Genomic DNA, 12,909 nt, shown 5'->3' with positions numbered 1-12,909 from the left:
TTGCACGCAAAATAGCACACTTCAGCACTTTCTCTGTCGCACTTACGCTCGCGAAAGAATTGCCAAAAGTATCGTGCACGAAAAGGGTGGGTGGGGGAGAATAAGTCTTCGTTTAACTTACACTTACAACTGGTCTAATAATTTCTCCTCTCTTTTCGCCTAGTTTCGACGCTTTCCCCTAATCTTTCCCTCTTTATCATTTACTAGTCTTTTTATATATATGCGGGGCCTCCCGGTAGGCAAGGAGGCCGGCGCTCTCTGTATAATTTTTCTCATCTTTTTTTTTCTTCACCTTTCAATTTTCCCTCAACGCACTCGCTCGAGTCGTTTCACTCATTCCACGCGTTCGCTCGATTCTACCTTTCATTCGTCGCCATTCGCTCGGCTATTCTCTCTGTCGGCTCATCCGCTCGCTACCACGTTCACGCTCAATTAGGATCGGTTTGCGCCGAACGTCTATCGCCCGTGGCTCCGAACTCAGTCCCGAAATCGCAATCGTACAGATTTATTCCTCAGCTCCGTGACTCTCTTTCTCTCTCTCTTTCTCTCACCCTCTCTTTCCTCCCTTGATCCATTCTCGACCACCGTCCGTCGTGTCATTCTCGATGATACCGTTTCCCGATTCTACATCCGCACTCTGTGACCCTCCCCTTAAAAACATCTGCTCGAACCATCCCCGAAAAAGTCACCTGTTGAGATCGCGAGATTTCGTGGCTTCAACGACGGTCGCATCAAGGACACTTGGCTCCCTACACGCTTCTACACCATTCCCAGTTTCCCAAAGTCGGTCTACGTCTCTATCCCCTTGAACCCCATCCCAGACCACCCCCCAACCCCCATCCCCACGACTCGAACGGATCCTAGATCGCGCGATGGATTCCGAGAGGCTCCGTGGTGCTTCTTCGCGACGTATTAGCGGCCCTCGAGCTCGAGGAACCGCCTCTCGAGCGGACGTGGAAAACCTTTCGTTCGCCGACTCGCGAGGGGTGAGTCGCGTGACCGTGGTATTAATCGGGGACCGTTAGCCGTTACGAGAGCTGGAGTTATTGACAGCTACTCGTTCGGTGATCTGTACAGCGGAAGGTGTGCCTGGTTACGAGTAAAGGACGCAAGGAGAAAGGGGGTGCAGCAGGGACGAGTCAACCCCTTGCAGGCCGTTTTAGGTCGCTGGGGGAGTGCCGTCAGTGGTTTTTATAATTCGAGGTAGTTCAACGGCGATTGATGTGGTCGCATGGTACGGAGGGTTGTTTATTTAAAGGCAGCTCGTCGACGTTCAGGCTAGAAGGCGAAGCGATAGGAACTTTAATTTAGAATTTTTCTCTACCTCTACGAATTTTTTCATATCACACTTGCTCGTTCTGTCTTACGTCCGCAATCGTTCTACTTTCCACTGTCTCGCACTCGCGCCCCCACTCGCTCTTTCGCTCTCTCTCATGTGCTCGTCGTCACTCGTGCCTGCGTACCATTTTACCATTCACACTGTCCGCGAAATAGATTTTTCAAAAATTGCGCCAAAGACATTAGAAACTAATTCTCGCGATCTTAGTCCCTTCAGTTTTCTCTTTCTTCTTCTTTGCAACATTACTCACGCTCTGAATCTGTCCGTCCTGGCCTTCAAACAAACAACCCCTTAATGGAAACGAGGGTAATGTTATCCGCGGTGAACGTAAACTATTGCACGATTAACGCGAAACCATGAACCGAGAACGCGAAACGATTGGCGTCTACGTAACCGAACTCTGTCTCGAACGCTGCGGCCTGCGAGGGGTGGAATCCGTGGCCGAGGCAGGAGTATCGACTGCCTCTTAGTCGTCCTGTAAATTAACGAGGGTGGGATGATCGCGTCTCGTGTCTCGCGGTCGGCGACGAAGCGTTTGCCACGGTTTAATTCGCGTCTACCGTCTAAATGAAAAAACGAATCGTCCACGTTAATTCGACAAGCCGGAGTGATCGACGGCCTCGTCGAGTTCCCTGTAACCAATCGACGAACAGAGAATCGGTATTCGAGATACGCACGGTGATATGTCAAGGTAACGATGGCTGAACGAGGATCGTTCGGGGCCATCGATGAATTTTTCGAAAACGAGCCGCGAATTATTCGAAATTTGAACACCCCTCGAAATCCTCGAGCGCAGGGCTCGAAGCAGTCGCCTTCCTCGCCTCGCATTTATCTCTCGTCCCGTCGTAATTTATATTTTTCTTCATTTTTTGCAATTTTTCTTAAAAAAGTTTTAACCGCTCTCACCTAAAAATCTTCTACCGAAACGTATTGTAGACTTAACGCGCTACGTGTACTACGAGATTATCACACAGAAAGTTTGCTCACTCGGTGTCAACAATCAGTAATTTCTCTCTTCCCTCTATCTTATTTGACCCCCCCATCTGTCATTCGCTCTCTCTCTCTCTCTCTCTCTCTCTCTCTTTCTCTCTCTCTTTCTCTCATTCTCTTTCTCTCTAATCTCCCTCGTTTCTACCATCTGATCGTTTCCGTAAAACTTTTTAATTTTCTTACGCACGCGCTCCCTCGCATTAAAAACGATCGCATCGTACTCTCGCTTTGCTAAATTATTCTATCACTCGCCGTTTCTCTCCCCCTCTCTGTACGCTTCCCCACGTTCTCACCCTATCTTTCTCACGCGTTAACCTTCAGTCGCACGCACAGCTCTTCCGGAAAAACAGAAGCACACGAAAATTGTTCGTTACTCTTCCCCGTTCTTAGACTAATTTTTATATCGCGCGGCCGCCTATCCGGTATCTGGCAGACGCGAGTCGCGTGTTCGCGATCGGATACTACTTAGGGGGAAAAAAATATATATATAAAAACAGAAAAGAACACGTTTTCATATATCTTCCCTTATTAATTTCTTTTTGTTCTCTTCCCCACGCTCTCGCATTCTTTCACTCTATGCGTCGCGTCACGTCGCGTCACGTAAATCTTCCCGTAAACGCGTATTTCGTTATAATAAATATATCCTAATTACGCTCCTAATAGTTTGAGGAATTATTATTCTCGATGAACGTACTTCGTAATATTCATATTCACAACTTCCCTCCGACTTTCTCTCGGCCTTTCTCTCCCTCTCTTTCTCTCTGTCTCACTATCATCCTCGCTCTCTCTCTCTCTCCCGTCTCACGAGGTGTTCATCTCTCGACACAGGCGCACGCAAATGTTCTCGTTGTGCTCATTCGCTCTCACGCTCTGATCTAACCAACACTCGCTCGCAGCCTAACTCCTAAGTTCTTACATCATTTTTTTTTTTCCACTTTTTCGTTATCACGACGATTCTCGAACTCGACAGTAATAATCGTAATAATAATATATAATCATATAATAATAATTAGTTTATTAGTGTGTGTGTGTGTATCTGTTTTTTAATTTTTTTTTTTCACCGCGTCGCCCGCCCACTCGAACGGGCGGCTCGCGAACCTCTTTCTCTGCAGCGTGATACGACCTTCCGCTCGGCTCTCTTTTAGTACATTTACGTTTTTTTTATTTTTGCATTAATTACCGTTAGTTTAATCGTTTATATAATAATTAATAGCTTGCAAGTGTTTAACGTTAAATACTATTACTTAATTCTGCTTACACGTGTTTCCTTAAAACTTACGCGTTTAAGTATGTGTACGTATGACTTATTATTCCGTTCCCATATTTCACATTTTAAACAATACGCTCGTTTATTCTCCATCTCCCTTCGCTTCACGCTTTCTCCTTCCTCTGTACTCGAAACCCTTCCGTTTCGTCCCGTGTATATACATCTACGTATATACTCGTTCTCCTTGCTACGTTCCCCGCTGCACAAAACGTAATAACGGCGAGTCGATCGGCGTTCACCGTTTTCCTCTCCTCCATATTAATTCACCCATTCTCGTTTCTTCCTCGCGGTCTCGTCGTCCACGTGTTTGTACCTCGAACAGGATCGCGCGGGCTCTCACTTGTCTGTGAAGGTTTCGTCGGCATAGGGAATCCCTTTCGTTTTCACCGGTTACGAACCAGCCTCGACTTCCTTCCGGTTACCGCTTCGTCGAGCGCTCGACGAGATTCCGCCGCGACGTCGAAACGCTCGCGTCGATCGCTGGTCGAACGAGCACCCTTTCGAGGTTCCGTTCGAGGATCGACGCGTCCTCTCGACCTCGAACGAGCTGATCCCGTCGAACGGAACGAGAAGAGAACTGGACGAGAGTTTCTGCTTCGTTATGCTGTTGTTTCCTTTTCTCTTTTTTCTTCTCTTCTTTTTTTTTTCATTCCTTTCGTTCGTAGTCTTCAGAGTTCGAGCGTGTGTTCGCGATTCTACAAGTTTCACGTGATTCGTGGCGGTTCGTCGTTCGCGTCGGGACCCTCGATCCTCGGTTCGACGGAGAAAGAAATCGAAAAATCGCTTAGCTGCTGCTTTCGCCCACGGGAATTAGGCTTCGACGTGTGCTTTCCACGGAGATGTAAACGGAGATGTCCCGCTCTCTTATCGATTCCGCGATAGTTCTCAATTAGTCTGTTCGTTTTGTTTTTTCTTTTTTTTTTTTGCTTTTTTTTCTTTTTCCTTAGCTTTTACCTATTTACTTTTTACTCGAGAACGCTCGCGAACGACGCGGCGAGCCTCTGTCTGCGATGAGAAGGACGACTCGGGATTTTTCTGCTTCGTTTCGGAAATGGATTATCGGTATCCCGGTTTCGAACTGTCGGTCAACTGTTTGGCATGCTTCTGTTTCTCTGTTTTATATAGCGTGTGACTTTTAAAGTAAGACTCGAGCGTTCGCTCGAATCGAGCTTCTTGGGTGCAGCTGTCAGCTGGTTTCTTTCGTTTTCGTTTTACGAATTAATACTATTGATCGTTCGTGCGTTGCTCTCTTTTATTTTTTTTTTTTTTGGTTTTTTTCATTATTTTCTATTGGCTGGCTGTTGCTGTTTGTCGCAATAATGGCAGAGTATCAGGGTGCTTACTATTTTACGATCATCGATTATAGATAAATGTTGTAGTGGCTTGAAATTGGTATTGTTTGTATCGATAAATTAATTGGTGTGTGGCAGTTAAATGTTTTTTTTTTCATTTTTTTAATGGTTACGAGGAGGATGCTCAGTATTGTGAAAGACGTTGACGCGTGGCGACGTTAAACCGCCAAAAGTGGTGTTCGCAATTGTCGCGAGCTCAGTTTAATCCACGAATGCGTTTGCGTGTAGAATTTCGATGGATCCTAGGATCTCCCTACGAAAGCATAGAAACGTTCGTTCAAGCGATAAATTACAGATAATCGATCGTCAAATAAACTCGTAAAAAAATAATCGATCCCCTGGATCTGAAACAATTTCAAAACTCGATCAATTTCGTCGGTTTTCGTTTCACAATTATTCGTTCCCCAACGATCGATTCACCTATGACACAACATCGTAACGAATATTATATATCAGCTGCCGGCACGACGAACCTTTTCAAGCGTTCGTCGTCGCGTGGTGCCTGTTGATAAATGGAAACAATCGAATTGCAACATGTTTGGCTCCTAGAGAAACGTTCAAATTTCAGGGCTAATCTTTTTTAGGGTGGGATCGGCAATAAAGGTTTTCGAGGCGCAGACGCGCATTAGTAGATTAAATTTCCCTCGAGAATTCGCCAGGCAAAGTTTTTCAACGATGATACTTGTCGCTGATCGTAGGTGCGAGTAAACATAGGAACTGAGTGCCGAACGTGCACGACTGCAGCGGGATGGCGACGCCGGGCGTCCTGCCGGAATGCTCGTCGGAAGCCGGTAAAAGCGAGTCGTACCCACGCGCCTGGTCACCCCGTTGTCTCCTTCGTCGTCACCCTCCCTTTTTCCTCCCCGAACGTACACGGTTTTTAGACCAAAATTCTTAGGCCATCGCCGAAGGAGACGCTGTACGCGTACGTTAATTTTAGGCCACTGTCTTCTAGTCGCATGTTAAGAGTCGAAATTTGTCACGAATTTGAAAGACCGCGCAACCCCGTGGACGTTGCTTTCATCCCCGTCGTTTCGTCGGTATCCGACGCTTCCCCTCGCGCGGTTCTGCCGCCGACTTCCGGCCCGGATACGTCGCCACCGCGCTCCTCGTCCGAGTAATTGGCCCGTTCGGTGTTTTTGGATGAAAGGTAGGCCAGGTCGCGGCAGTCGAATTGTCCGGAGCGTCTCGTCGCGAGACGATTCGCCGGGTGTCGAATTCGAAACTACGATGTTCGAAATGGGAACGTAAAAAGGGAGGGAGCAGAGGGAATGAGTGAGTGGTGCGTGCTGGTTTCCTGGTGGTAGTGGTGGTGGTGGTGGTTATGGCGGTGGTGATGGTGGTGGTGCTGATAATGCTGCGTGATCGGGGGTGGTTCGATGCGAAGTAACAAAAGGAAACGAAAAGAACGTCGCGGCGATTAATCGCGGCAAAGAAAAAAATACGGGAAGGCAACTCAGAATCCAGTGTGTCATTTTTATTCTTCGTAAATAATAAATAAAATAATAATAATAATAATAATAATCAATAAATCGATCGTTAAAATTAAAACACTTAGTGACTTGTGACTAGGTTAAGACTCACCGCTTACAGAAACGTGTGTAATATGTGTACGTGTACGTACGTGTATTTCTTCTTTTTTTTTTTTTAATTGCTCTCCTCTCTGTCGTGTACACTTGTGTAACTCATGCTTAATTATAATAATTGTCATAATAATGATGATGATGGTAATAATAATAATAATAATGATAATAATAATAATTAATGGGGTGGAGGGGATCGTCGACGTGATACAATAACTAAATACAATAATAACTAAAATGTCGAGAAATGCGAAAGGGAGACAGGAATTTACGAACAGGGAATTCCTGCGTACGCGAAACAGGGATGTTAAAGATCGCGATGATCGCGATTTAAACAAAATTGTCATGTTTTCACATAATATACATAACATAACTAATAATAATAGTACTGATAGGCGATAATAATAATAATAATAATAATAATAATAATAATAATAATAATAATAATAGTGCACATAATAGCGAGAATAATAGCGGTAGTAATGGTGAGAAGGCAATCAGGTTAAGTTACAAGAATTCGCTACCACCCGAGATGTGCCTACAATTGTAATAACTACGTACGATAAATTATCTACAAAACCGACTACGTACCGGAAAAAAAGAAACGTTGGTGGTAAGGGAACACATAAGCGTCGGCAATGAATTCTCGCGTTAAAATTCGCACTTGCCTGAGTGCATACGTGTACGTGTGCGGTGTCGTGTGTGATCTGTACATCGTGTGTGAAAAGAGGCGTCTAATACGCCTATGTGACACTGTGTGTATGTACGTGCGTGTGTGTGTCGCGCGCGAGTGTCGTGTGCAATAGGTCGGGTACAAGTGGAATAAGGGAGGCGTGGGTCTCTAACCCTCTGTCACACATTCCTTACGCAATTTCAATCGCGCCAACATCCGTCTTTCGTTTTATATAAGTCTACATTATATATATATACATATAATTTCATCCAATTATACATACATATATATACATACACCTGAAAATTTCTTCATATATATATATTTCCATATACATATACGCTTTTAATATAATCTACTTTATATAGTTACGCACCGGCGTACGATTGTTTTATTTAGCCTCTTTCAATTTATCTTTTACTCCCCCCTCATTACGCGGTGATAATTTCCTCTCCCTCTCTCTCTCTCTCTCTCCTTCTCCCTCTCTCTCTCTCTCTCTCGCACTTTTCGTTTCTACGAATTGTATCTCCCGAATCTAAAAGAATTCTACCACACGTTCGTTCGATAAGAAATAATCGCCGGTGCTCTTGGATCGTTCGTTAAAATATCTCGCGCGTTTACGCGTTCGTTCGCCCCTCCCTGTTATCGTCCCTGTTACTCGTACTCCTGTCACTGCGACTAGCCTAACCTCGTTTATATTCTATCAATTAATTGTTAATAAAAACATCTCTACATAATTATTTTTTTCATTTTTCTTTTACGCGCAATTTATAATTCAATGCACCGTTCCCCGTTCGATGCAACGCGGTTTACTCTCTCCGTTACGATCGTCCGGTCTCGTTCTCTCGTTCGGCGAGCGTACATCGGGCCGAGAAAGATTGTACAACGACAGAGAATTTGTTTCGCTAAGCTAAAAATCGACGATCTGCTACGCGATCGCGAACACCGCCCGGGATCGCCACGCGTTTCCGCTCGAGTCTCATCGACGGGCGCGCGCGCGTCATCGCGCGCACCGATCTCCGCCCCGTGCAAATTGCACGCACGAATATCCGTCGAATCGAGCCGAGCACGAATCGCGACGATCTCGGTGCGTGCTCCCACGAATTTCTTCAAGTTTTATTCCTTTTCGTACGGTGCGATCATGAGACAAAACTTTTTTATGTACAACTTAAGAGAAAGGATCCGCGTCCCTTTGCGAACCGCGTTACACGGGTCGCCCCGTGTCGGAGGCCCGTTTTCTAACTTCAGCCACGGAAACGAGCGTCGCTTCCGTCGAGGAAAAAACATTTGGCTGTTTCGTCCCCAGTTCGATTCGGCACGAACCGCCGTTCTAGGATTCTCGTTCGAACAACAACTAATCGTCCAGGCTCTCTTTCTCTCCCGCTCCTCTCTTCTCTATTCGCTTTCCGTTTCCCTATCCCGGAGCCAGAGTGTTTGCAACGATCGCGCTATAGAAGCGCACGGCACCGGGACGACGCTCGATCGGGGGTGCGCTCGATCGAACCGCGAGGTACGCTTAATAAAACCGCGTGATACGCGGCGTGACGAATGCCGAGTGAAACTGACCATCGTTGTACCGTAGCGCGCGAAACGACTCGGGACGAAGGGCTTGCTGGCCGTCAGTCGCGAATCGTTTCCGGAAGATCCACGAGAAGGGTTCCTCTTCTGCCTCTCAACCGGAAGCTGCGGAGGATCCGTCCAGCGGATCTCGCTCCACCATCAGTCGATATATGTATTATCGGTTCCTCTAAGATACACGGACAAATATAATTAGCCATCGTGTACCTCGCCCGCGTCCGTTCGAACGGCGTTTCATCGTTTTCACCCCCTCGATCGTCGCCGCGGCACGTATCGGCTCGCTTCCCTTATTTATTCCTACTCGGAGAAACGAGTTTTCTTAAAATTAGGCGATAAATCGGCGGGCCGATTGTTACACGCAACAAATCGAAACAATACTCGACGCTCGAAGCTGTTCTGTTTCTGTGTGTTTCTTTTGTTTTTTTTTATTCCTTGCCGTTCGTTGACCACGCTCTCGTCCTGTTTCTTCGCTTCCTGCCAAGACCGTCGTTTCGATATCGGTGGTGTCTCCACGGCGTGGACAGGGTGGACAGTTCGTGGCCTCGCTAGTAACTCGCGGTCCCGATCGATCACGTTCGATCGGTAATTAAAGGCACGAAGCGTAACAGTTATCCACACCCGTCCCGCGCGCAGACGTTGTCTCGTGATTAGGTCACAGCCTGATCCTTCGTCGGCACTCCTCATCGTTCCTGCTGATGATCGATGCCTCCGTACGTCGCGTGTTCGTTCTTTCTTTCCGAACGCTGTGTGTGTGTGTGTACGTCTCATCTCCTTAACTATCTCGGTACATTCTTTCGCTCTCGCTCTCGTTCTCTCTCTCTCTCTCTTTCTCTCACTCTCTCTCTCTCTCTCTCTCGCTCGCTCGCTTTCTAATATCCCTTTCTCTCTCTCTCTCACTCTCTTTCCGTCTCTACCTTCCAAGATCTCTACTCTCACGCTCGTTCTGCGATATGTTAGTTTAAGGATACCTGAACGCGCTTTACGCGAAGGACGTGTACCTCCTGGCGGATGCGGTCCTTCTTCGCTGACCGTTCCTTGCTTTCGTTAACCATTGTTCTCGTTTTCTTCGATTTCTTGGTTTTACCGGGAGCCGACGAGCGCCGATTAGCCCACGCACCACGAAGAGCCACGCGACCCTCCTGGATTTAACCGAGCTGCTGCAGGAAGTTCGGGGTCTTGAAGTACTCCGGCACCGGGTCGTCCAGCCTCGAGATCACTTTGTAGATGGACTTCTTCCAGCTCTGCTCGGTGTCCTTGCCGCCCTGAATCGCCTTGAAGAACTCTTTCAGCGTTTGCTCGACGACGTACCTGAAGTTGCTCGGCACCTGAAAAATTCCCATCGTCGTTGTCAGTTCGCGCGTCGTTGCTGTTCCATCCTGACGGAGGACATCGATCTCTCGTTTCGTGCGGAGGACGAAGGACACCGCGGACAGACGCAGCAGTCCCCGTGCCTGCGTCAAAGAGTCAATCGACGAACTGCCGTTTGACGAGCGGGGAATCTCGAACGCGTTCAACGGAGGGGGACGTAAAAAGAACGACAGACAGAGCGAAAGAGAGAGAGAGAGAGCGAGACAGAGGGGGGCGGGGGATGAAAAAAGAAGAAAAAGTCCCGTAGAGATGAGAAAGATAATTTCTCCGTGCTCATTACGGTTCACCTAAGGAGCCGCGAATCCGAAGAATTAAAGCGATGTTACGCCGGGTGTATCGCTTAACGAGCCCGTGGTGCCGCGTTGCCCGAGCCGCTGCTAAGAGTTTCCACTTATAATTAGTACGTTTGGGTTATTAACGAACACGAGTAATTAATTACGCGTCAAGCGGGTGGCAATTGTGGCCGGGGGGCCGGAAGAATGGAGCCACCAGGTTTCACCGGCGACTCGTTAAATAATATTAAATAGTTGCTTTTATGGGCAGGCGAGCGAGCGAGCGAGCGGGCGCGCGGTCGCTGCAAATACAATCAACGGTCGTTACGGGTCGTGGCGAAAGTAAATTGCACCCCCGCCCCCTACCCACCCCCCGTTCCCTCCTCCTCCCACAATGGGGAAAGTAGAGAGACGTACGAGTGATTTGCCAGGCAACACGGTCTCGCGACGCGCTACGTTGGTCACGGACCCGTGTACACTCGTGTTTCGAATTCGTTTAAAAGCGTTTCCGCGAGATGAGAAAGCCGAGGTAACGCGGCGCGCGCGGTCATGGCCGACCGCCGAATAATTGCACGACCCCTCCGCGCGCCAGGAACGATCCGGCTGCCGGCAATTTTCTCGCTACCGACGAAATTTCGACTCTGACAGCTCGATCCCGCCGGCGCGTCACGAGTTTGATTGCCGAATCATAGGACGCGCAGGTGGTCGGGGACAGACGAGGGCTTCTTTGTTTCTCTAACGAAATTAAGGGTGTCGCGTACGATACCGATTTAAATATCCCCGCGCGTCTGTTCGCCGTGATTTTCCGTCTGAACACGCTCGACTACGAATCTGAGACACTTTGCGAGAACATCTTAACTCTTAGGACTTCGGAGAGCAATTGTAATAAATACGAAATCGACTCACCTCAATGTGGTTATTTCTGTTGTAATGAAGATTGAGAACTCGATAGATTTCCGAGTCACCTCCCACCCGAAGGTCATCGACGTTCTTCACACCTTCCGAAACAGCTTGCCTCGCGTATTTCTCCATTTGGATGTAGTAGAACTCCCTGAAATCGAAAGGCACAAATTAGTAATGATCGACGATACGATCGTTTTTCAGAGCGTTTAACGCATTCGGATGAGTTAGTCGCGGGTATCGAGAGCCGTTCGTTAACCACCCCTACGAGGCAGCCGAGGCGAAGACATCGGGAGTCCTCGCGGTTATGGTTCGCGTCGTCGTATACGGATACACGCGACAAGGGGTAAAAATAATTTCCTCCTTCGAAACCTGGTGGGCGCCATGCTCGACGTTGATTCTCGCGGAACGGAGAATGCTAATGCACTACCGATAATTAATTAAGGGTCGATACTGAAAGTGGTCTGACGCAAGCGGCAGAAGGTGAAGCAGGAAGAAGGGGAGAGAGAGTCGCAAAGAGGTGTGTACAACTCCTCGTCGGCTGGCAAGCAACGCGGTTCAAAGAGACTATTAAGAACGTGTTACACTGTATCGTCCAAGAAGACCTCGACACCCTCGCAGAGGCAGCCGGCGGCGTTTACAGACAAGCGCGAGACCGTGTGAGAGGCTCGCTCGCTCGCTCGCTCGCTCGCGCGCGCGCTAGCCCTTATTAAACGCAAACGTCACGGGATCGCGCGATAAGCGTTTTACTTCCCTTTTCCCTCGCCTGGCAAAGAAAAAAATCGAGCTCCCGGCGTCAAGTTTGCCGTTTACGTCCATTAATTAACGCGGTTAAACAAGCACAAGTCACTAATTGGCGGGTAATTTGTATAGTAATAGTGACCCACGCCTCCGCGCGGAGGAGCCGAGAAAGGGGTGGCTCCGCCTCGTTGGATCTCACCGAAAACTCGGGAAAGGAACGGTTACGACGCGTGTTGAGTCGCGCGGACGCAGAGTGACGCGAGTACGTGCACTTTGAACGGGTACCGGCCTTTTGTGCGGCATCTTCAATGCGGCCGCCCGTTGATTACGAAATTAATTATTTTTCCAACCGAACCGTCCGACGGACTTCGCCTCTGCGCGCCGCGTTTGCCCTTTTCGTGGCCGCGTCGACGAAAGGGTCGCACGAAATTGTACGCGCGTAAGACGCGAACGTGGCATTCACGGAAGTTCATCGATTGCTTCACGGTGAAAATCTTAAAAAATACAGGTGGGTGTTCGACGTGATATGTTTCGAACGATCACAGGATTCTAAATATACCGAGTGAACGTGGTAAATGTCAGGGATGAACCGTGCACTATCCACTGTGTAAATAGTAACCCAAAAATAGTCCCTTCGAGTTTCCAGCGAATCGAACACGTCATCGAAGAATAGTACTGTAATGATCGTGCTAAATCAGTCGAAGCAAAAATAATTTTTTCCAGAGCAAAAGTATGTATTACCGAGCAGAAAAGTGTCAAAACGTCCCGTCATTCCGGGTAAGAGGAAACGGAAGGAGAAAGGAGAGGAACGTGGAAAGACGTGAACGACGTGATGGAGAGCCGTCC

General features: G+C 48.0%; 1 protein-coding gene across 2 annotated transcripts in view; it reads right to left on the bottom strand.

Moving 5' to 3' along the window:
• Positions 1-9,677: 9,677 nt before the first annotated feature.
• The window catches only part of LOC143423145 (homeobox protein prospero), a 36,069-nt gene continuing 32,837 nt past the window's right edge, over positions 9,678-12,909 (bottom strand). Inside the window, exons 4-5 of one of the 2 annotated variants that reach the window (XM_076894244.1) lie at positions 11,329-11,473; positions 9,678-10,107 (exon numbers count right to left, since the gene is read on the bottom strand). In XM_076894244.1, coding sequence (XP_076750359.1) covers positions 9,928-10,107; positions 11,329-11,473 — 325 coding nt within the window. In that variant the 3' untranslated portion in view covers positions 9,678-9,927. The remainder of the gene's footprint in view (positions 10,108-11,328; positions 11,474-12,909) is intronic. The other variant, XM_076894246.1, reaches the window with a different exon arrangement.

This window comes from Xylocopa sonorina, chromosome 4 (assembly GCF_050948175.1).
Source record: "Xylocopa sonorina isolate GNS202 chromosome 4, iyXylSono1_principal, whole genome shotgun sequence".
Classification (NCBI taxonomy): Eukaryota; Metazoa; Arthropoda; class Insecta; order Hymenoptera; family Apidae; genus Xylocopa; species Xylocopa sonorina.
This window is presented reverse-complemented; position numbering and strand designations above follow the sequence as displayed.